Consider the following 25200-nt stretch of genomic DNA (forward strand, 5'->3'; position numbering starts at 1 on the left):
AATAGAAGACGAGGGAGAAGGGGAAGGGAAAAAGAAGAGGGCAAGGGTCTATTTCCTAGAGAGACAAAGAACTGCCTCTGGGTAGAGAGGAGACAGACATGCACATGGAAAAATGATAGTTTATAAAGGTAAAAGGGGAAACTACATGTTAGGATGAGGTGTTTAATTTTAATTGGGCATGTTACTTTGGTGAGCCAAAGTGGGCTTTGGATGGCTGAACTTCAATACTTTGATAGTTCGACCCTGGTGGTTAGAGTCAGGAGGAAAAAGTGGCCAAATATGGGAATAGACCTTGGTGACTAGCTTTAGGAATGTAATCTAATGGTTTTTAACAATGCAGAGGGGAATGTGAGAGAAGGACAATGCCTGCCAGAGCCAGCACACTACATTTGAGCTGGCCATAGTCCCATCAACGGTATTTCCAGCTTAAAACAAAACTACAGTTACTAATTGTAGAGTGGTAATTTCCCCTCAGATAAAGCCTCCCATCAGAGAGGTAAGCTCTTGAAGACAAAGGATGTTCTAAAAAGAGGCAAAACATTCCATTATGTAGGGAAGCTCCTTAAGCTCAGGAAGTAAACAACATGGTACTTTCAGGAAGTCTCTGAAACTGACAAGATTCACTTGACCCCTCCCTCCACAACAATAAGCAGTTATCGCCTACTGAAAGACATTCAAGCTGAGTTGCCAAGAGTAGGTTCAGACCAGCAGAGCTTCCTGGAAGAAGCAAAGATCGGGAGAGACATCTGAAAGACACAGAGAACTGAGCTGCTCAGAAGAGGCTCAGACCAACTAAGTTACATGGAAAGGCCTCTCCAGCCTATAGAACTACCTGCAGGTTGTATAGTGTGTTCCAGTTTTCCAGTTCTTGTGAGCTGTCTCCCATCGTAGGGTGGGTTGTTGCTTTTGGTGATGCAACTCTCTTTGAACCATTTCTGCTCCTGTAACATCTCACCCATACTCCTGTAGGTAACACCAATTAAACACACGTGTTCACATAGTTGGACTTTTGTCTGTCATTCATTCCCCATCTGGGGTGAGTAGACATCTGCTCACATTTCCCCAAGAATACTGTCATGAAACAACCTAACTATCCCCTCTACCCTTGCCATTTTTTTCCACTGTCTACATGAAAAATTGAAAATTCTTGTGTCTGAACATGTCCTTCCTGGTTACTTGGAAAACAGCCCAGTTACAAAGTTGGAGTGGTAAGAAAGATGACTCAGAAAGTCAAAAGAGAGAAAAGGGGTAGGTGGCAGTCCCCATGCCTGACTGTGTCACCATAAAACAGCACTGGAATCATTTCACATAAATCTTTATGTACCCAGTTTTTCTTCTACTGTCTCCTCCACTAGACACACCTGAAATTCAAGGCAGTAAATTGTCAGGACAGCATTTTCAATATGCAAAAAGAGAGGGCTAGAGTTGAGCCTACTACTTGGATTAAAGTTTTGCTTAATAATTTACTTGTCTTCTGTCATAGAAAAAATAACACAGCTTATCACTTTATCACCGGACAGTGTAACAACTTTAAAAATGTAGAAGAAAACAACTTCTCATCACCTGTCATTCTGAATATTTACACAGACATTATTACTCTTTAATTGCCTTCAAATATTTTTTTTGTGTTGACTTAGGTCTCAAAAGGGAGTCCTTGAGAAACACATTCCTCTTACTATTGACAATTTGATGGAATTGCTCTTTTGATTCCTTGGCACAGTGCTACACTGCCTACACAACAGAATGATTACATAGAATTTTCATATGAAAATATCTGTCCAAGAATGATGAATGCACCCAGAGAGGTCAGGTCAGATAGTGTGACTCAGCTGAGCCTGGCGCTGCTGTGGTTTGGGTTTGGTTTGGTATGGTTTTTGAAAGCTTTAATCTTGGTTAATTTGAAAGGTAGCATCAAAATGGACTGTAGAGTGGGCTGGTGGGTAAAGGAGATTTGAGAAGCCTATCAGAGAACTTTCTAAAACTGTGTTGTGATTTGTTTTACTGCTTCCTGAAACACGTCATACATTATGTCCAAAATCACAGTCTACTGCTAATAACCTCTAATGTGGATTTTTGAGTATGGACTTGAGAAGGACAAATGTAGAAGGAATCACAAATAAAATGTAATGAAAACTTACATCTCAAAAAAAAAATCTGTCCATTCCAAATTTTGTATATTAAATGCCCGAGTTAAATTATTGACTTTTATATAAAAACAGATAACGTAACAACAGTACCTAACATTTGCTCTATGCATTCCCCCTACTATAAATGATTTTAAGCTATTATTAGATATTGCATTTGAATTTCTCATAACTCTTCATGGTAGACATTCTTGCCACTGATTTTGATAGGTGACGAAACTGGAGCAGAGAGAAGTTAAATAAATATAAACTATATCTTACAACACCCCCATTTATGATTAAAATCAAGTCATGGATAGCTCCATCTTTTAGATAATCCTAACATCTTGACACTATTCTATATGCCAGCCAGTTGGCCAGCTAAGCTTCTCTGAGAAAGCTTTACCCATCAGATGTGTGACTGCATATGTCCCAATGTGGAGTAAGATAGTGTGAGTGACATGGTCCCTGGTCACAATAAGCCCTCAATGATTTTTAGTTAGTATTGTTATTAGTAGAAGCTCAAAGCCTGACCAATGTGGAGAGCTTATAATCCATATGGACTGATGAAGACCATTGCTTTCCCAGGTCCTGGGCCTGTGCAGTGAGGTTAGCTAAATGTCCCCTGAAAAACTACATCATATAGTTCAAGGTCAAATCAAACAGTGTTTGCAGAGGTACTTAGCAAACTGTATCAGCTCTACCAACTATCACTTTTATTAAGTCAACAGGGAAAAAATTGCCTTAACCTTTTATTCCACAATTACATCTCCAGAAAGCTTCAAGGTCCCTGGGCTCAAGTGGACCCACACTGATAAAACTTTCCATACTTTCTACAGTGAAGTGTGGGTGATCTGTAAAACAATTTCTTGAGCAATTGATATACAAACCAGCCTCTCTGGAGTTTTATAGATCATACTTCTACGTTCATAGATGAAGCCCAATAACCTAAGTTTTCCTACTAATAACACTAAGAGGTCATGGAAATGTTCAAACATCTGCAGTGTTTTGTTCTTAATTCACCAAGGACTACAGATCAAGATAAAAATAATTTTATAAAATAATTTAAATAAAAATAGTGCTTACTATAATCAAGAACTGGCATTAGCTACTGCTTATTTAAAACTCAATTTCCAATGATGCTCACTGAGTATAATTTAAATAACTTTTATGAATTTGAGGATATATGCATTATTTTGACACATTTTAAAAAATAGTAATACTGAGGAGTCTAGAAATTTGAATTCAGCGACATCCCACTGTCACCATGCTTGATGGCTTAAAACAAAATCAAGGGCTGAAAACATGGCTCAGTAGTTAAGAGAATGCAGAGGGCCCAAATTCAGTTCCTAGTACCCACAGCAGACACCTCACAGCCACTATCTATAACTCCAGGGTATCTGCCGCCCTCTACAGACCACATGGGTAACTGCATTCACATCCACAGGACTCCCCACCACCCTCCCACGCATACACATAATTAAAAATAAAAGCTAACAGCTCAATATGGTGGTGCATGGGTTAAATCTCTGTATTTGGGCAGCAGAGGCTGGTGGATCTCTATGAGTCCCAACTGAAGTATATTCAGGCCAGCCAAGGCTACATAGCAACATCTTGTCTCCAAACAAAACAAATAAATAAAATAAAAATAAATATAAAAACTTAAAAGAGAGATATAAACAGGACTAAATAGCAGCTTTTGAGAGCATTGTTATTTCTTATTATCAAAATCTTCTATCTTAGCCCAGAGGTGACCCCTGAATGTACAGGAAAATAAAAGCACCATTCCAATCTCAGTAGATATGGCTATATAATAGTGTGTGCATGGGAAAGTAATAAGAGACAAGACTTAAAATTTTCCAGAGAAAATATTGTTGGCTTTCACCAGAGAGAAATGGTAAGCACAGTTAGTATTATATTTTCTTATTTTGGCATGAGAAACGTATACAAATGGAGAAATTTCACTGATGAAACTGGACACTGCTGTTACTGCCATGACTATTGTGTGCATAGGATCCAAGTTAAAATTATTTACCCGTTGTAGAGATATTTAGCACTTATCTACACAGAAAATGCAACTATTCACAAGCATATAACATTTTCCCATAATATATTTCTTTGAGATAGCATCTCAATGTATAGAACAGGCTGGCCTCATGGGCACCCTCTTTATGCCTCAGCCACCTGAGAGCTAGGACTATAAATTGTCACTTTTCATAAGATTTTAACCATAAAGATTTTCTACACAAATAATGTTAATACCATTAAAACATTTTAAAATTAAGTCTGCTTGAACAGGGAGAAATGAAATGTAAAGCGACAGTTCTACAATGTTCTTAGCATGGTGCAATGGAAGTCGTGGTCAGCCTGAATAATCTATCAACTGAACTGAAACATGCCATCACGAGTGACTGTGACTTCCTGACCTGAGTCCTGGAGGTGTACTGAAAGAGTCAGAGAGGGCAACAGGGGGTACCCGGGGGCACCCCGAGGACTCCACAGTCACAGCCATTCAAACATGGCAGGGCTGTCACAAGGCTGTGGTGCCAACAGCAAACTCAATATTAGTTTAATTGTAAATTGCACTCGACGCTTCATTTCATTATGTGGGGAGTGTCTGTTTGCTGTGAGTGATGGTTTAATTTATTTTTAAAGAGAACTTGAAAGATTTTTCTTGCAAATCTATCTGAAAACACACAGAACGTTTATGATGGAGGAGTGTCCCTGCCGAGCCAAAATTTGTAGAAAATGATAAAAAGTTGACTGCAGTTGGCTGATCTTACAGAAAAACAAATGTCTCCCTAAGCCTTTAAATATTTCTATATTCCTAGGGATAATGGCCTGTGTGTATATGTATGTGCATTCTATTTGTTTTACTAATGCTCATTGTCTGAATTTCTCTCTTCTTTCTATACTTTTTTCAGGTAAAGCTACAAAGCATAGAAGTGAATTTTCCCTACTTACTCTACAGGTAGGGAAATTTATTTTTGAACCCCACTCGGAAACTTCATAGGCTGTGACCCTATATAAGCTACATTTTTTTTTCTCAGCTTCATCTTAACTTAAACATGGGTACAGTGCAATCTTCCTTATGCCGGAAATGATAATGATTCAGGAATATGAACAAGGGAATTTAAATTTTGGCACACTGCTGTTAGCAATTCCAGTCATTATTAAGCAGAGCAACAGTAGCTATGTGGGAATAAAATCTCTTACGCTTTTTGTTGCAGACTGAATGTCCCTCAGTGTCCGTAAGTCCAGAGTGGTTGGGAATTACTATACGCTTGTCTCTAGCCCCATCCAGTTTCACATGTAGGGCAGATGGGAGTGGTTCTGTCCTGGGTGTCCCCCTCATGAACACATTTTACTAAAGGCCGTCTCAGAAGAATGCCAGCTATCTTCCTGCAGCATGTTACCTCTGGTCTGCCCCTGCTCTCTCGGCATGGTAAGGCAGGAAAGTGAAACAAACAGAGCTGTGTGCAAAGGCTCCTTTCCAGTCAACCCTGGCTGGTTCCTGGGAATCATTGCTTTACAGTAACTGACTAAATTGCAGATCTTACATATGAGTAAATGAGCCATTTTGCTTAAGGAAATAGCCTTTAATTAACTGCAGAATGCCAGCCAAGTCACAGAAACAAGTGGAAGGCAGATTTCAACATCCTAGTCTTTCCTAGGAAGGCAGTTCTAGGAGGCCTTGCCACAAGTCTGTACCCTGGAATGCTGCAGCAGATCACTAAGTTTTTAAAAGAATCTCATACTCATCTCCAGGATGAAAAGGAGCTGTCACGGGTCTGCCTTCAAAAGCACTGTGTATCACGCTGTTTTATGAAGGGATAACCACCAGACCCTACATACACAACCCAGTGAGAAGCATTTGGTCAAGCCAGCTCTTTTTGAATTACTCAACAATTAAAAAAAAAAGTGTCCTAAATCAAACTTAATCAAACAAGAAAGACTTTATCAAAAGGATATTTGTATATCTCACTAAATCTTCAAAAAAAAAAAATCAAACTAAGCATTCTGGTGTTTTTTGTTTTTTTTTTCACATAGCACAAATTCCAATTGTCCTAACTTTTGCTATAAGTCGGTGAACTCCACTCAAAACACAGAGCTAGATAAAGAGACATACCAAAACTCAGATGTTCACATCAGTGCACCTGGCCATCAACCCTTCATGGTTAGCATGAGCTTGGGGCACTGTACACAGTTTGGCCCTTAAGGTGGTTGGATAGCCACCACGAAGGTGTCTCCTTCAAAAGTTTCTTGACTCACAACTAAAAAGTGTACCAGTTATTTGTCTCATTGCACAGACAAACCGCCGTGGCAAATGCTTATTAAGGGAGGCAGGGCATATTTGGTCTCACAGATTGAGGATCCAGCATGGCAGAACATCATGAAGTCAAGAGCTGTCCATATTATATCCAGTCCAGGAAGCAGAGAGAGACGAATGCTTGTGCTCAACACCCTGTATCTCCCTCTGTCTTTTTTTATTCTAGCAGGCAATTGAGGTCAGTCTTCCCAATTCTAGAAAACCCTTCACAGACGCGCCTATGAATTTGTCTCCAAGATGATTTTTTTTTTCGAGACAGGGTTTCTCTGTGTAGCTTTGCGCCTTTCCTGGAACTCACTCTGTAGCCCAGGCTGGCCTCAAACTCACAGAGATCCACCTGGCTCTGCCTCCGGAGTGCTGGGATAAAAGGCATGAACCACCACTGCCTCGCTCCAAGATGATTCTGGATCTGGTCAAGTTGGCAATCAAAATAAACCAGCACACCAAACTAGATATTATACTACATCATTATTAATTCAAATGATTCTTGAAAAGACAGGTGTGGTAGCCTATGACTTTATTCCCAGCACTAGGGATGTAGAGGTAGACAGATCTCCGTGACTCTGAGGCCAGCTAGCGGCTAAACAGTGAGATTCTATCTCAAAACAAACAAACAAAAAAACCAAACAAAATCTTTTTGAAAAAAAATACAAATTTGGACAACAAAAATGGTTTCTAATTTAGTTATATACACAGAAAATTAAATATTATAATAATAAAATATATACCATTAATGCAGGAAACACATATTATTGCATCCATTTATTTATTGCACACAGCATCAAAAAGGCCACATTAAATCAAGTTCATTTCAGAATTCTTTCCATCCCATTAGTACTGGTGTAATAAGAAAACTGTCAGCAAACACTGGAAAAGTTGTGAAGAAACTGGAGCCCTCACATGTGTAAGTTCTTTCCAAAACATTCTAGCAGCTCTTAAAATGTAAAAACCGAAATTGTCGTGTAGACTAGCATTTTACTCGTGGGTCTTAACCCAAGATAAATAAATTAAAAAAATAGTCCATACAAAAAAAAATGTGGTCATGAATATTCACAGCACGATTATTTCCTGATAGACAAGAAATGCTGGTACTCACAGTAAGGACTGCTGAGAGACACTCGGAGACAAACCAGGCTGCCTAGAAGAGACTCAGACCAACTGAGCTGCTACAAGTTATGCAATGAGCTCTGGGTTTGCAGCTGTTGTGAGCTGTCCCCCTTTGGATGCCACTGTCTCTGAGTCACTTTTGCTCCTGTAAGTGACCCTCTCTCACGCTCATTGGTTCACCAGTGGGACTGTGATGGTATCCTTTCTCTGGTCCATCTTTGGTTCCTTATCTGGGGTAAGTAGATGTTTGCTCACAGCTCCTAGGAATAGTTCCACAGAACAGTTAAAGTAACAAAACTGTCCTTCAATGGGTAAGTGGATCAATGAAGTGAGATATATGCTGACAAGGAAATAGAATTTGGGTTAAAAACATTGGTAGGATCTGCCATAGCCAAGCACCAGGCTGAGCTCCAGGAGTCCAGACAAAGAGAAGGAAGAGGGATTCTATGAGCAAGGGGGGAGGGGAGGGGTTTGCAGGGGGGTTAAGATCATGATGGGAAAATCTATAGAGATAACTGAAACAAGCTCATAGGAACTCATGAACTTTAGACTGACAGCTGTGGAACCTGCATGGGAATGGACTAGGCCCTCTGCATACAGAGACAGTTGTGTAGCTTGGTCTGTTTGAGGGGCCCTGGCAGTGGGATCAGGAGCTGACTTTCTTGAGCCCATTACCTATGCTGGGACACTTGCACAGCCCTGATGCAGGGGGAGGGGCTTGGACTTGCCTCAACTGAATGTACCAGGCTTTGCTGAGGCTTACTTACCCTTTTAGAGGAGGGAATGGGGAATGGGTGAGCCTGGGGAGGAAAAGCTGGAGGGGGGGGGAGAGGGAGGAGGGATGAGGGGTGGAATCTGTGGTTGCTATGTAAAATGAATTAAAAAAATTCTTAAATAAAAAAAATGTAACAAAATTATTGGTAAGATCTAGATGCAAGCTTTAATAAAATGAATTAATTACCCAAAGTGTCATAAAATGTCACTTCCTATTAATGGCTATTACCAGTTAATATCAGCACTGTACATCTACTTCTAAATTTTCTTTCTTTTTAAATATTAAATAGTCAATACAAAGGAAAGGTTTCCAATGTTAGCTCTCTGTGATACCCAGCAAAGCTCCTGGAATGGCTGTTTCTCATCTTGTATCATCCTAGATATGGAGGTATATTTTCTCACAGGCATTATTAAAGCCAAGTTCTTGGACAGTATTCCATGGATGGCTGAGGTGCTGCTCCCAATTTGAGCCAAGCTCCCCAAAGAGGGAGTATTTTCACTCTAGATTATTAATATTAAGAATAAATTGCCTGTGTCTTTTGACAGGAGGTCAATAGCAGGCAATTTCAGGTCTCTGACAAGTAGTACTTGAAACAGGCAGTATTATTTGTTAGCAGCGCTTTCTTCTGCTAATATGTGATCTGAGTATCATGCTGACCTGTTTGGGTACAAGGCTATTCCTCTGTCATGGATGTGGCAGTTCCAGGGACCACCACATGGGGCCTACAGTATCACCTCTAACAGATGAGTGTCAAGATTGAACATTAAATTGTTTCTGATTGCCTAAAACAACTCTGGGATAATCTGATGTTGAATTATTTGTTGTTCTAATTCTTCATTTGAGTGTAACTTCATCCAGAAGCACAATATCCCAGTTGTGTAGGCTGTAAATGCATCCCCACATGACTCAATCTATTGACTTGGTGAATGCAGCCATTTATCCCTGTCTATCTAAATGTGGAGGATCACATGTCAAAAGTGATTTTTTCCCCTCTTTTTGCCTTATTAGTATTGAGTTGTTCTTTTTTTATGATAATTAGGCAAGAAGTCCAGCTGATTCCCCTAGGCCATGAATAGAGTGTGGAAGTCAGAACCCATTATTTGTGGAAAAGGAGAATGCTGATCTTCACTTTCCAGCAGTAGCAGGCCACAGAGCAAGCTCAAGGCCAGGGCTTGAACCTGTACGTGCCTTTTATGATTGCAGCCAAGGGACAGCAACTTGACCCTGATTGATAGCCTTTCTCAGGCAGGTTTACCTATGTCACTGATGCACGGTACAAATAACTCCAGCCCAAAACACTGACTCTCAATAACAGGAACATTCTAGTGAAGCAGAACTGCATTTAATTCAGTGTTCTCTAAGTATCACACACTGTCCATAGAAGTAACTCACTAATAGTGAGGTGTCCAAGCACTGATTGGATTGTCATTAATGACTCCCCTCAGAAACTGCTATGGAATTATCAGCTCCTCTCTGTCCCTAGCACAGAGGAGCTCAGAGCTGAAGGGGAACCTGTCTTAGCCTGAGAAGAACCTTTGCGCTAGGAAGACATTTCCTTAGGAAGATGGAGAGCAAGCACATCACACATCGATCTATTGTTATATTGAAGACATGAGATTGTGTACTGCCGTGAGAGTAATCACTAACCCATAGCAAACACTCTAATGACCCATTTCAGTTTGCCAGCAATCTCCCTGAACACAATTTTTATCAGATAAACTGAGAAATTTTTAGTCTTAGGAATTTCTGTCACAAAAAAATATTTTAAAAAAATGTAAAATAAAAATGTATTTATTATATGCCTAATAGAATGTTTTGCACATGAATTTATAAAGAATTACTAATATATATTATAAAATAATACAATTTTAGAGAAACTTAATACACACTCTTTTAAGAAAGCATTTTATTTGAGATACTATTTGTGGTGGCTTCCTCATTCTTTAATAAGTTGTGTGTTATCTCAATTATTCCTACCACAGATCTGAATGTTGTATAGACAGATGCTAGGCTCACGGTATTTTGGCTGTTTTTCTGAGCAACAAGGGCTCTCCCTGTTTACTCTCTCTGGAATTCTATGTGTTCATTTCCTACTCTGAGAAAACCACTCATGAAGCATTGATTTTTATACTCCAAGAGTTCCTGCTTTGTTGTCCTGCCTGAGGCCCTTATCAGTAATTAATTATGACATATTTTCCCAGTGAGTTTGTAAGGGTCGTTAAACTCTTTTTCAAAACTTTGCTGCAGGCACCTCTGCCAGAGCAGACCTAATGACTTATATACAAAAAGTATGACAAGCTGCTGCATTTTTTTCATACTAACAAAACAGAGTCAATGGAAAAGACAAATAACAGTATGAAATTCAAATAAAATTATACCATTAAATAATCCACAGTGATTCAATATTTCGTATCTATTAGAAAAAAAGGTTGAAAAGGAATTTAATTATATAACAAATACTACTGATATGTTAAATGAGCTAAGATAGGTTAAAATAGTTATCAAGCAAAATAAACATTGTATCCCAATAATCACATTTTCATATAAAAGCCAGTAGAAGAAAATCTTGGTAAGTATTTGTGGATTTCCCATAATATTCAAGAATTACCTTCATCATAGAATCCATAAAACACTAAAATATCACATTTAAAATATTTAATATGATTTCACATGATGAATATTTAACAATGATTTCTTTTGACAAATATGAAAGAATAATGAGAGGCACTAAAACATTTTTTCAAACCCTATATGCTAAAAGCTTCCTTCCTACTTAGCATGCAAAGCGGAGTCTTCACAGCCTTCACTGCCGTATGAACCCCACAATCAGCAGTTACAGAGAAAGCAGCACAAGGAAATCCAGAGAGTTCACCCTTAGAATGGAGTTGAGGTTTTCAAACAGATGAGCAGATACAGAAATGTCTTGAGGAGAGATGTATTCGGAACTTTTTAGAGAAAATACATTTTAGGAGACAAAGACACACACACACACACAAAAAAAAAAAAACTCACAAGAAACCACAGAGAACATATAAGTGAGCTGAGAATGGTATGGGAAAGAAGGTATGTCCATATTTTTAGAATTACTGTATCATAACTGTTACATGGAGCATTAACTTCCAAGTTCCTAACAGCTTGTCAGCCTTGTTTCTCCCTCATTTCTATGTTTGTCCAACCCCTGTCTCATGCACAAAATCATTAGTCTGACCATTTTGATCTACCCGACTATCCTTTTCCTCCATACATGGAACTCCAGAGCTCCACACACCCAGTCATCCTTGTCTGTTGACATGCACTCTTCCTCCACACACACAGTCATCATTGTCTGTGACAGAGGTCTTGCTCTGAGGTTCTGTCCTATCTCTGTTATAAACTATATTTTAAACTAGAGAGACCCTTCTTTGTCGGCTTCTTGTGATGCTTTCACATCTGAATCCATACCTTGTAAAACACACTGCTCCTAGAGCAGCTGCTGATCTAGTGAAGAAATGTAGGGGCAATCACGCTTCCATTATTTCTTCCTCTCTCTATGCAAGACTGGAAACAAGATATAAAGTTTAAAAGTATAGAAAAAAGTAACTTTCTTTTTAATTTTGACATGTGGAAAAACTTTCCCTGCTAGTATTATGGTATGTATAATCCTTGCCTTTCTGATTAAATGAATCTAAAGTTCACTGGTCTTTGGAGGTAATCCTTTCTGTTCTTGACCTTTCCCAAAGGTGTTTTAATTTCCTTCTCTCCATGGATAATAATTTTGTCGTTACTTTCACAAAATGCTTTTCCAAAATACTGTTTGGAGGATGCTTAGCAGTGCTTGGTCACATTCCATACTGTGTTATCAGAGCTGCAGCTGTGTTTGTAGTAACATTAATAATGTTAAAAGATCACGAAATATGCAAAATTGGAGAACAGCAATTAAGAGAATATCTTATAAAGGAAAAAGATAATCTTCCCTTTAAAATAGTATTTTTCAATGCTGTACTGGCTGGTTTTGTGTGTCAACTTGACACAAGCTATAACCATCTGAGGAAGGAGACTCATTGGAGAAAGTGTCTCCATGAGATCCAGCTGTAAAGCATTTTCTCAATTAGTGATCAATGGGGGAGGACCCAGCCCATCGTGGGCTGCTGGTCCTGGGTTCGCTAAGAAGGTGGGCTGAGCAAGCCAGTAAACAGTTCCCTTCTATGGCCTCTGCATCAGCTATTGCTTTCAGGATCCTGCCCTGTTTGAGTTCTTGTCTTGACTTCCTTCAGTGCTGAACAGCAATGCTGAAGTGTAAGTCTAATAAACCCTTTCCTCTGCAACTTGCTCACAGTGTTTCACTGTAGCAATAGAAACCCTAACTAAGACATACCCTCCCAGGGGAGCTATATACATATATAAAAGGAAGGTATGACACCTGATGGATCAATGCAAAAGATCAAAATTTATTTTAATTACATAAAATTTAAGATGTTTTTAAATCAGAGTTGGACTTTATTGGGAGACATATTTAACATGTATTTAAATCATAGGGCTTAACAATTGTTCAAGGGAAGAGTTAGACCAACCCAAGACCCAAGTGTGGACATAGGCTTTTCAAGGGTGAGTCACCAAAAAGAAATGAAAACTTTATATAATTTATATATGCCTTTCTATGGCACATCGTGTGTCAGGTTCACAGTGGAGTGGTTTGGTCATAGTAAAAGCTCAGAAATGCCTTCATCTCTGTCTTTTCCGATGTTGAATTGACTAGCATAAGTGCCTAAAAACAAGTGGACAGTTTTTTCTATCTAGGAGTCATCAGATTACTAAACACTGACTCATAAAATGTCTCTAAAATCAGGAATGTGGTTTACAATGTGTGTGATACTGGAAGAATAAATAAATTAGGAGAGCAGTAGGGCATCAATGCCTAAGAGTCTTCACAGTTTGAGTGCTTTTCTGTATAAATCACTTGGAATTTAATAATGTGTAAAACTTTGTAATATTTATATTTTAAAACTCATTATATGTTTTTTTCATGAAGGCAAACTCTAAATCTTAGAATCAACCTTTATAATCACAGTCTGGGGCACACAGTAGGAGCTTGGTAAATGCTACGGAAAAAAATGCCTTTACATAAACTAGCATGTGCCTAGAAATCATCTGTGTGGCCTATTCACCATTGAGTGCACTTGGATGCTAGAATTACTTAAAAAATCATTTACCTAGCCAACATAGTTTGCAAATATCAATAAGCCCTAAGTAAGACTGTATAACTCCTCAATTAATTTCTTCTACCTTATAAAACAGACACTTTGGATTATTTGGGAGATGACTCAAAGGGCAAAAACACTAGCCACATAACAATGGCAAGGACCTGAGCCTGGACGCCTGGCACCTCCTTAAATGCTGGGTATGTGCAGCAGGCCGCCTGTAATGCCAGCCATGTCGGAGGCAGATGCAGAGGATGCTTGGAACAAGCTGACCATTTAGACTAGAAAAGCTGGTGAACTATGGATTCAAGTGAGACACTGCTTCAATACATAAGGAGAATGGTGATTAGAAAAGTTAGTAGATATCAACTTCTGGCCTCCTTCCCCATCTCCACATAGATGCAAACAAACATAGATGTATGCACAACACATATGCAAAAAACTGTAAGTTAGAAAGCTCACCTGGATACTAATTTTTGGAAACATGTGATTATCAAATGATAGAGTGGCCAAATAACAGAGAAGATGTTATTTTTTTTATCAAAAGTGTATTTCCAGGAGATTCACAGTATTGCAAAGAGCAAATGTAATATTCAGATTCATTGCAAACAAGATACAAAGGCAAATGTTATAAAGTATAGTTGAATACAAATTCCTGTCTAAGAGAGCACACCAACATCATACCTTTTTTTTTTTTAATGAAGGCATGTAAATGAAGACCAGAGTGATTTTCCTCCAGCAGATCACAGGCAGGCAAGCTTGTTCTCTGGCAGCGAGGAATAAACTCCAGTACTCTCTCTTCTCCATTGGAGAGAGTGCCAGGCCTTCCTCACAACTGCTCCATTCCACTCTCACACCAGCTGTCAGAAGGAACAGAGACAGCAGATGTGCTGTCTCCTTTTTTTATTCAATTTCCTCGTTTTCATGGTTTTAACATGAATCTTGGCATTACTGATGGTTGCTTTCCAGCTTCTGGTTTTAAGTACCCATGCTCAGGCTTACATCATCATCTACAGTGTGACCATGAATCTCTTGTCTCTATCAGCATTTTAGTCAGTAACATTTTTCTCACAGTGGGGAGTCTAAGACTTAGAAATAAAGTCTTTCATCCCTCATTTCCCATGTCTCTCCTTCTCTAACTTGGTTTCAGCCTGACTCCTTACATATTCTGAAGTTAGGAACTCAAACCAGTAGACGGGGCCAGTGTGATGACAATAAGAACAATAACACAAATTTCCTCAACAAGACTCAGCCAGACTGGCTCTGCAGCCATTTTCTTTGTCCTAGTCCTATTGAAAAGGTTAGATTATCTCCATTCCACTTGTATACTGGATTCAGTTCACTCTTATCTACTCAATGACTTCCTCTCAGGTAACATCGGTTACTCAAGCCATGGGTCATTTCCATCATAAATCATAAGATCAGATCTACTGAGCCTTCTTATCCACATGGACCCAACCATCCTCGCACTCTAGAACTTATCACATATCAGTCATGAAGGCAAACTCCAAATCTGAGAATCACCTTTGTAATCACTGTTCTGAGCACACACTAGGAGCCTGGTAAACACTACTGAACAATGCCTTTTGACATCAATGAAGGTACTGATGGCCACTCTATTATTTATCCAAATGATCAGCATTGCAGCTACACCACACAGTGCACCCTCATCCTTCACTACTCCCTTGGTGAAGCACACTCAATTACAGGACAAGAAATGAAGATCAGGTATCTCTCAAAATCTCATAGGAGGAGAGACTTGGGAACTATTGGAAAAGAGGCAGGGATTCTGAGACAAGGAAACTTATCATGGACTTTAACTAACTATCTATCATGCTAAACCATTTATTTATGCTAAAACGAAAGTGGAAAATCCACCAGTTAAGTGGCAATCAAGATAGGAAATTGCAGCGAAGAGAAAAATCAATGAACACATTTATGTCAAACATGCATGACTCTGTGTTCAAGGACTCATCTTAACAAACATTTCACTCACGTCTTCCTGTGAGGTAGCAAGCATTTCACAAATCATGATGCAGCATGACTTACGTTTCGATCTATAATTATAAACTAGAATTTATTTCCACTCAAAGTTAACTACCAGTCTGAATCTCATTAACAACTTATTCTAATGAACTCTATCTACTAGCTTTTCATTGTACCCACTGACCTAGTGCATGCTGATAGTATAAGGTTCTCAGTCTGTATGTTAGATGGGTTAATGAATTATTCAGTTTACTGCATGATAACTCAGAACACGTGCCTGCCCTCCCTACACATGAATGACTTCCCTGCTACAGGAATGACTGACTTCCAAAGAGACAGGATTAGAACATGATGTGAGATCATAAAATATCATACTTGAAATTCCCTGTTAATAATTGATTTCTACTTGGCCGGGCGGTGGTGGCGCACGTCTTTAATCCCAGCACTCGGGAGGCAGAGGCAGGCGGATCTCTGTGAGTTCAAGGCCAGCCTGGGCTACCAAGTGAGTTCCAGGAAAGGCGCAAAGCTAAACAGAGAAACCCTGTCTCGAAAAACCAAAAAAAAAAAAAAAAAAAAAAAAAAAAAAAAAAATTGCTTTCTACTCAAATAACCAGTGTTCAAAATTACCTATATGATGGGGGTAAAATTATATTCTTTAAATGAAAAATACAGAGATATATATGTTATTGTTAATGATAAAAATAAACAACTTTGGGCTGTAAAGATGGCTGAGCAGTTAAGAGGATATACTGCTCCTGAAGAAGGTCTGAGCAGTTCCCAGCATCCAAAGGCATCTTACAACTACCAATAACTCCAACTCCAAGGGATCCTACACCCTCTTTTGACCTCTAAGGGCACTTGGACAAATGGCATACACTTACACAGACACACATACATACACACGAATAAACAAAAAAATAAAAGCCTAATTTTTAAAGTCAGTTTTTATGAATACTTAATGCTTAGAAGAAATAGCATTAATTTGTTTAAACTGTATGGATAAAGGTTATACTTAAGAGAAAAAATAATCCTTTAAAATTGTTTAGTACTGAGATTCCCCAATGCAGAAGTGATGTGTTGTCTGAATCTGGCTACGCCAAGAACATTCCTATATTTTCCTTGTGGGTTTCTCATTCCACCTAAGCAAACACTGCACTTAAGACCACATGTCTCCCTTCGGGCCTAAAGCTTGCTCTATGCCAAGTTCCCAGGAAGGTGTTTGATTGCTTCTCATCTTAATCGTCTATCACAGAAGAATCTCAGCTTTGCTCCCCAAACCAGACACTGGATTCTTTAATCTCTTAGGAAAATGAATCTTTAGAGGTTTTTTTTTTTTTTACAAACTAATTCTCTACTTACTAGGTACTTAAATGAAGTATCATGCAAAACACATAATAGCACTATATCTAAAATTTCTAATAAAACCTCTGAAATGAGTAGGACAGAAATAGTAATGCAATTTTAGAGTATTTAAGGAACTCACACAAAGTCCATTAATATAAGAGGTACATAAATAAATATCAGCTAACAAATCTCATCCTTTTAAACAACTTTCACGACTGATTATCTGTACTGGCAAAACCAGCAAATCTAGCTTCATGCTAATGTTTAAAACCAAACGTTGATGCAAAAGAGATACAATTTTAGTGAAAAAATAAATTTAAAATATTTATAAAAACATGAAATAAAGGATTCTTCCAGTGGGGTGGGACGTCTTCATTTTTATTTTGCTGAATGTGATAAGCTCTCATAAGTGCCTCAATATCACTTTATCCTTACAGTACTTGATTGAATCTTTGGTTTTATTATATTCTTCTCCTCAAGAATTTTGAGAGTAGAAAGGTAGCTCAGTGTTATATGTCTAGCATAGGATGCAGAGGCTCTGGACTCATCCTCAATAATGCAATAAGTGTGTGCAAAGAGGGTGCTTGGTTGAAGCCATTTTATTTACAGCAATGAAGTTTGGCACTAAGGGCATCATCTAAGTTCTGAACACTGATCCAACACTAACTCAGCCTGAAGAGGAATTCTTACTGACCAAATCCTACAAATATTTATTTTACACTCAAATTTTCCCCTGTAAAGTCTAATTTCTTCTATACTCCCAATGAACACAGTATATTCACACTTCTTCCAAAGTAATCACACACCAGAATCAGTATAATCACAGGCAACATTTTTATCTTTTCCTCCTAACTTCTCTGGAATATCACAAACATGTAAATTTTAAATAATTTATTTTTTATTAATTTCTATTCAATATCTGTTGAACATATTCTTTCTCGTCCTCCAAACTTCCCTCAGATTCTCACCACTTCCATACCCACCCATTCTTTTTATTTTTTTAATCCTAGTTTATTCTCTTGTTTTAAAGATGAGTACCACCATCATATACCATTTCCTTATACAATGTCTCATAATTTTGTTTTTAATGCTACTCATATAGTTCCAACTCATGTTTATTAATGATGACATTATTTACAGAAGGGATTTGTCATCATTTCCACTTTTTGCTAGCCAATATTCTTCTATATTTTTGTCACCCCAAATAAGCATCATATTAAATATATATATATATATATATATATATATATGGATATATCTGAAGTTTTAGAAGATATGTCCAAACTTGCAAGGATTCAGTACTCTTACCAGGTATTTAAAATGTCACTTCCAATGCCAGTGCACACAAACAGATCATTTGACCAAGGAAAACATACAGCAATTCACTTCCTTTTTTTGGAATAAAAAATGAGGGTTTCCCTAATCCTTAACCATTAGCTAGAATAAAATATAAGTATTTTTTTATACTGGTATACTTGATAGAATCAAATGAGAATTGGTTTGTATTTAAAATTCAACATTCACAATGCATGCATCCAAAGGTAAATACATAGCCATGGCTTTTTTTTTACATTTTCTCCTGTGAATTTCATGCTTATGTTCTCCTTAGTGTTCTAGTCTTCTCTGTTCTTTTTTTCTTCAACATCAAGAGTTATATTTACCAATCTTTGTCCAATCTTTGTTACACTGTGGCATATATTTCCTCTTCGGTATTTTTCTACTTTTAACCAAATAATTTTTATTTCATTTTGTGAATTTCATTTTGTGTATGAATGGTTTGCTTGCCTATATATATGTACGCCATATGCCTGGCACCTGCAGACATCAGAAGTGGGCATCAGAACTAGAGCTGCAGAGACCACTGTGAGCTGCTATATGAGTGCTGAGAATGGAACCCTGATCCTCTGTAAGTATAGCCAGTGTTCTTAACCACTGAGCCATCTCTCAACCCAATTTTATACTTTTTAATGTATAATTTACTTTCTATTGTTAATATTTCACTGCCTCATATCCTATACATTCCCTAATAATTTGCCTTTTCTGCCTTAAAAGCCCTCATCACCATTACCTTATATCAACTATCTCCCCAAATTTTTTCAGATATGCTTATTTTTTCATGTTAATGGCTATAGTATTCTCTTAGGCATTTTTCTATATATTGTAAGGCAATTTTAATTTTAATTTTATTTGAGATGTTCACACTGGTATCATTCAAGCGCTCCTTTGGACTAAACTGAAATACTAACAAGAGAGGAATTGGGCTTCAACTGACATCTGAATCTGTTATAAGCCCTTCATTATGTCCTACACAGATAAGTCTTTTTATTTCCATCCACTTGATACCACTGTGATTAGTTTGTTTGGTGAAGTGGATTCTGTCCTCCTTTCATCCTTCAAATATTCATACATCTACGTGATCTTAAAAATACTGTTTGTCTACAAAAATAACCAGATAGATGACACTGGCTACAACTGTCTAAACTTGGGCAGGTTATATGACTCAGTATAGTGATTTCCTAGCATGCAAGAAACCCTGGATTCAATCCCCAGATCTCATAAGCCAAGTATGTTCATACATGCTTGTAATTCTAGCCCTTGTAAAGTAGAGGCAGGAGAATCAGAAAATCAAAGTCAATTTCTTTAGACACATAATGAGTTTAAGCCAGACTGGGTTACATGAGACTATATCAAAACAACAATTAAACAACTGTCTAATTTTATGTGTCTCTTTGGGAGATGTCAATAGTGTGATGACCTGAAGTTTCTCTACACAGGGCCTTGACTTGGCATGCCTTTTCACCCATTGTAAGCTGTACTACTGGGTTCCACAATAAAACACCATATTTGTCATTAGACAAGTCTTACAATTTTCTTGTTAAATGTTCACCCCCCATTTTATATTTTAATCACTGAACTAAAGCCAGTGTCTCAGGAAGACTTCCAGATCAAACCCAAAGAAGACCTATAACTATAGTTAAACTAGCCTTAGTTTAACTGTCGTGAGGAAGTACCTTGGACTGGTTCCAGGTCTGGCACAAACCCCTGCTGGGCTCCCACGGCCAATCTTCCTTAGAATGATCAGAAATGGGATCTTCACTAGCAAACTCATGGAGCAGCACAAGCTCCTACTTAACATCTTCCCACTCTAGACTATCAAATCGATCTACTCAGCTCTCCCTGTAGACCTATTAAGCTGCACACTTCCTGAAGTGGGGCTTGGGGTGGGGGCAATGTCTGACAGTATCATTGATCTTTCCTGTCAATGGCATCCCCTATAGCTTTACTAATAGACTGACATGTGGGCTTCCTACACTTATCTAATCAGCCCTACTTATTAAACATTATCCTCTGCAGCCTTTCAGTTTGCATACAGAACAGTGACTATTCTTAACTGTTCCACCTTCGGGCTGTGCACCCCTGCCATACTGTTCCTGCTACAAGTTGTATCTCTTTTCCACAATGCTTTTGCTAAACCAGCATCATGGAATAAAACGACCCAAACCCAACAGAAAGCAGAATGAGGCCCATAGAGACTAGGGTGTGAAGGAGCAAAGAGGCAGAATGCTGAGCAACAAAATATAATTGAACAAAAGAATTAGTCTAATGCTCTACAACATCACAGTGTAACTAAAGTCTGCAAGAATTCATTGTTGACTTCAAAACAACTGGAAGAAAATAGCCTGAAATCATTTCATGGGTAGAAATGCTTATTATCCCATCTATAGATTATACAGCACATCTTTCAAGTTATAATACTGTATCCTCTAAATAAGTACAAAAGTTACATGTCAACTACATTTTGTTTTAAATTAAGAATCCTGCTTTATTCTCTAGACGATGATCAGAAGAAAATATGTCTCCATCCAGATTTCTGTAATCATTTAGCATCCTTGATTTACAAGAAACAGTTTTTATGAAATAGTTTCTTTTTAAATCTCAACCTTGAGTTTTATTTATTTATCCATTTTTATAGTGATGTCATATCAGACTTTGATAACTTTGACAGGGAAAGTTTTAGATTTTTTTCCTGTATTGTAATTAACATGTTTTATATGATGAATTCTATTGATGTTCCTTAAACTCTCAAGTATTTATGTTTTCACACAATCATTGATAGACCAGTGTAATGCAGTTTCCCCCGCCAAAAAAAAAAAAAAAAAAAAAGACTAGCCATGAAACAAAACAAAACAAAAAAATAAACAAACAAACAAACAAAAAAAACCCAGGAAGTTCATTTTCCCTTCACCTACTGAGATACTACTCAACAATTATCAATAAATTCTCAATTTTTAGCTTCTCAGATAATTGTTGACAGTTTATTAGCCAATATTTTGGCATACCAACTATTTGACCTGAAACTTCCAATAACAACAAATGTCAAGTTAATCAACATATCTTCCAAAAATTCATCTTCATAAAAGTGTTCTCTTCCTTATGGAATATGTTAGACTTATGTTTATAAGAAAAGCCGCCTAAACCACAAGTAACAGCATGAAGTCAAAAACAATTGTAACCATATTTTAGTATTATTTATCTAATGAGTACTAACATGATACTACGCTCAAACAATGTAACCATCAATGTTCCGCCAAAGAAACAATTTTTACATGCCCCCATGTATGAAACACCACTGGAATGCTCCTACCTGTTCTTTGACAGAGGCAAGGATGGCAGAGGTGGTCTCTGTCTCAGAGCCGTCCCCATTGGAGGTGTTTAAGCCTGGGCTCAAGGAGCTGGTCTTCTCTGAGGCTGAAGAAGGCTGGTCTGGGACAGGCATAGCTCCTGTAACACAAGAGGACATGCTCAGACCAGCTGGACATCATTGCAAACAGACACAGCTATGAGGTCTACAGTTGGAGGGACAAAAGTTACAGGCTGTCCCAACTCGTGGGACATAACTCTCTAACAAGGAGCAGTGAAGTCAAGCAGGATGTCACTCTGTACAAACCCCAACCAAGTCTGAGACGGCACAGGCACACCTTTGTGCCATTTCATCTTTTATGTGGGACAGTAAATGGTGATAAGGTAGAAGCAAGATAATTAGGATGAAAAAAGGTATAAAACATTGAGTCAAATCTAGTCTACTTACAGACTGACATCTGCCTTATACAAATGCACTACTCTACTGGTATGTTTTCAAGATAATCTATAATCCCCTTTACAAGAAAAATCATACAATGTAAATGACCAATTATTACAGTAACTAAAGGGATACCCCAAAAGAAGTTTGGTTGGTACTGTGAAATACAGAAAATAGCTGTTTCAGCCCACAAATAGTTACATTCATACCCTGACAGAGAGCAGACAATACCTCTTTAAAACCAGCAGGGACCTTTTTTTTCTAGTTTATTTTGTTCAAGCTTAAGAAATAAATCAGAAACTCAACTTACATTAATACCAATGCAAAATGGACACACTGGTCCAAGCTAAAAACTAGATTCTCCAAAGTTATTTTTATTCCAATATATATTGGTCAAACTCACACAGATTCAAATTTTTTACCTCTTTAGGTAATGGCACGAAGTGGTGGGGCCTCTGGTAATTAATTAGGCTATTAAGTAAAAATTCTCATGAGCATGTTGGTGCTATGATAACATGGCCCAGAAGGGAGGGACCCTTCCCTCTCCCACCATAGGAAAACATAGTGAAAAGAATCATCTATGAACTAGGATGTAGGCCCTCACCAGACACTGACTCTGCTGTGCCTTGAACTTGGGCTTCTTGATTCTCTATAACTATGAGAAATGATGATAATGACGATAATGATGATATATATATATATATATATATATATATATATATATTGTGTGTGTGTGTGTGTGTGTGTGTGTGTGTGTGTATTTGTTTTAACAGTGCTGAGGACTGATCCCAGGGTATTCTACAAAGCAGGCAAGTGCTCCATCACTGGCAGTCTAAATAGATTAAGACAAAGACTGCTCTGTCAGGTGTCTATCTCCTCTAGCAAGGGTCATTAACACAGAGATCACCAGAAGACTAACACAAAGTTTAACCACAGCATCTTGATAAAATGCTAAGGAAGAATAAAAGTTAGTTTCACACCAACACAACAGTATTGCATGTCCCTCTGGGACCAGTGTTATTCACATATCCAAGGGTATTTTTTAGGACCCCATTCTGAGCACCCTAGCTTTGATACTGAGGCAGAATTCCTACAGATGCTCTTATTCTATATTATGCATTACAGTTGTTCAATAATATTGGATTATGAATACCTAAGAAAGACCACTTAAGTGCCATTTGACCCAAAATATATAATAAAAATGTGTCATTCAAATCCTCACTGTCAACCAACCAACTCTTGAAGTAAGTGACTTATACTATCACCTGGGAGAACAGGCTAGCTTTGGAAAATTATCCCATTGTAAACAGAACACATGAGGGTGTTCAGGAGAAACATCACCAAGACAGAGTTTGAATACACAACATGATAAACACACATACGACGAGGGCTGTAGCTGACGTGTTCCAGATGTCTGCTCGAAAGGACAGAAACCAACAGAATGGATGCCACCTAAATGACGACGGCAGGGTGTTGTGACGATCACCTGAAACGTATCCATGCATTTATATCACTTTCCTGTGTGCTCTCCTTTTCTGACCAAGTCTCTTGCTTATGCAGGATGTAGACATTTAGGTCAACAGATGCACCCAGGTAAAGTAGTGAGACCTCTGGCCTTGGAACTGGGAGATGTTTTCAGAGAGGAAGGAGGCAGCAACACAGAAGAGTAAGAAAGACAATGTCACATCTGTCACCTCTGAGAGACCCACTTCTGACCTTGACACTTGACCCTCCACCGGTGCCCATGCAGGCGGCTTCCACAGAATCACACAGAAGCACCGAACTCTGAGAAAGTTGGAGCCTTGCATACTTTAACTCACTATTCTAAATTTTATGCTCTCTAACCTTCATCCAATCCCCGTTAATTCGGGTCCCAGGCTAGTGTTAAGACGCATAAGTGGGGCAGGAATCAGCTTTTCTGTCTTGCCGTTCCTACTTGAGTACCTTTTGATGTGTCTACTTCCCACAACCTAGAATGCATCAGAAATGCCAATCTATCAACAAAGTTTTATAAAAAGTATAGCAGTGTCCTATCTTAATAAAATATGATGCTTAGTAGGCATTCAACTAAGTCTTACCCTTTGATCCAAATAGCCTAAGAGATATATAGTGCTGTTTATCCAACCCCCCTTTCCTGTCATTCTTCTATAGCAGAAGCAAAGTGAAATGTTCAAGGTTTATCCCACCATGCAGAGCAGCTGTTACCCGAGGCAGCTTCCACACCTGAATGAAAACGACTCGTAATAACTTCTGCACTAGAATGTCCACAGACCATTGTAACTTTACCATTGGTCACTACTATGCCCAAGAAGCAAAGACTGACAACACTTGCTCCCAAACTTCATATCTTGTGGTGTACAAAGAAGAGACAAAGGAAATGTGGAAAGACCTGCCAGATCCGAGATTTGAACTGCCTCAGAAGGGACTGAGGGGGGGAGGGGAGGAAAGAGGGAGGGAGGGAGGGAGGGAGGGAGGGAGGGAGGGAGGGAGGGAGGGAGGGAGGAAGGAAGGCAGGTTTGAGTAAATCTACCATTCCAGATACAGAAATATATTTGCTTTAATGAAGATGTGACTATCCAATTTTTATATAATTTATTCCATATAATGAATACAGAATTAATGTAGAGGTTGTATTATTCAGCAATATCTCCTGACTAGTTTCTTTTATCCATAAAAAGTAGAGTATGGTTTAATTATGCAATGAATACTTAATATTTGGTAAACTTACATGTGTGGTGATATTGTGTTCCCCAATGTATTGTGCACCCTAATAAATTTATCTGGGGTCAGAGAACAGAACAGCCACTAGATATAGAGACCAGAAAATGGTGGCACACACCTTTAATCTTAGTATTCCATAGGCAGAGATCCATCTGGATCTCCGTGAGTTCAAAGCCACACTGGAAACAGCCAGGCATGGTGACATACACCTTTAATCCCAGGAAGTGATGGTAGGAAGCAGAAAGGTATATAAGGTGTGAGGACCACAGCATGATAGAATGTAGATTAATAGAAACAGGTTAATCTGAGTTACAACATCTAGTTGGGAAACAGCCTAAGCTAAGGTCAAGCTTTCATAATTAATAAGTCTCCATGTTGTTATTTGCAGGCTGGTGGTCCCACAAAGGAAAGTCTGACTACAGCTCACCTCACAAACTTGGAAACAAGAAGAAGAGGAAGAGGACATATTCTACATTATCCATCAATAACACACTGACTTTCCATTAGGCACCACTTCCTAAAAGTTCCACAGGAGGGCCACCCTGGAGAGCAAAACT

At 38.3% G+C, this 25200-nt stretch overlaps 1 protein-coding gene across 4 annotated transcripts in view; it reads right to left on the bottom strand.

Annotated features, from left to right (window-relative positions):
- Positions 1 to 25200, bottom strand: part of Ctnnd2 (catenin delta 2) — an 881165-nt gene that overhangs the window by 708736 nt on the left and 147229 nt on the right. For all 4 annotated transcript variants that reach the window (XM_076551692.1, XM_076551693.1, XM_076551694.1 and 1 more), the window contains exon 2: positions 21488 to 21624. In XM_076551692.1, coding sequence (XP_076407807.1) covers positions 21488 to 21624 — 137 coding nt within the window. The remainder of the gene's footprint in view (positions 1 to 21487; positions 21625 to 25200) is intronic.

This window comes from Peromyscus maniculatus, chromosome 15 (genome assembly GCF_049852395.1).
Source record: "Peromyscus maniculatus bairdii isolate BWxNUB_F1_BW_parent chromosome 15, HU_Pman_BW_mat_3.1, whole genome shotgun sequence".
In the NCBI taxonomy this organism is placed as follows: domain Eukaryota; kingdom Metazoa; phylum Chordata; class Mammalia; order Rodentia; family Cricetidae; genus Peromyscus; species Peromyscus maniculatus.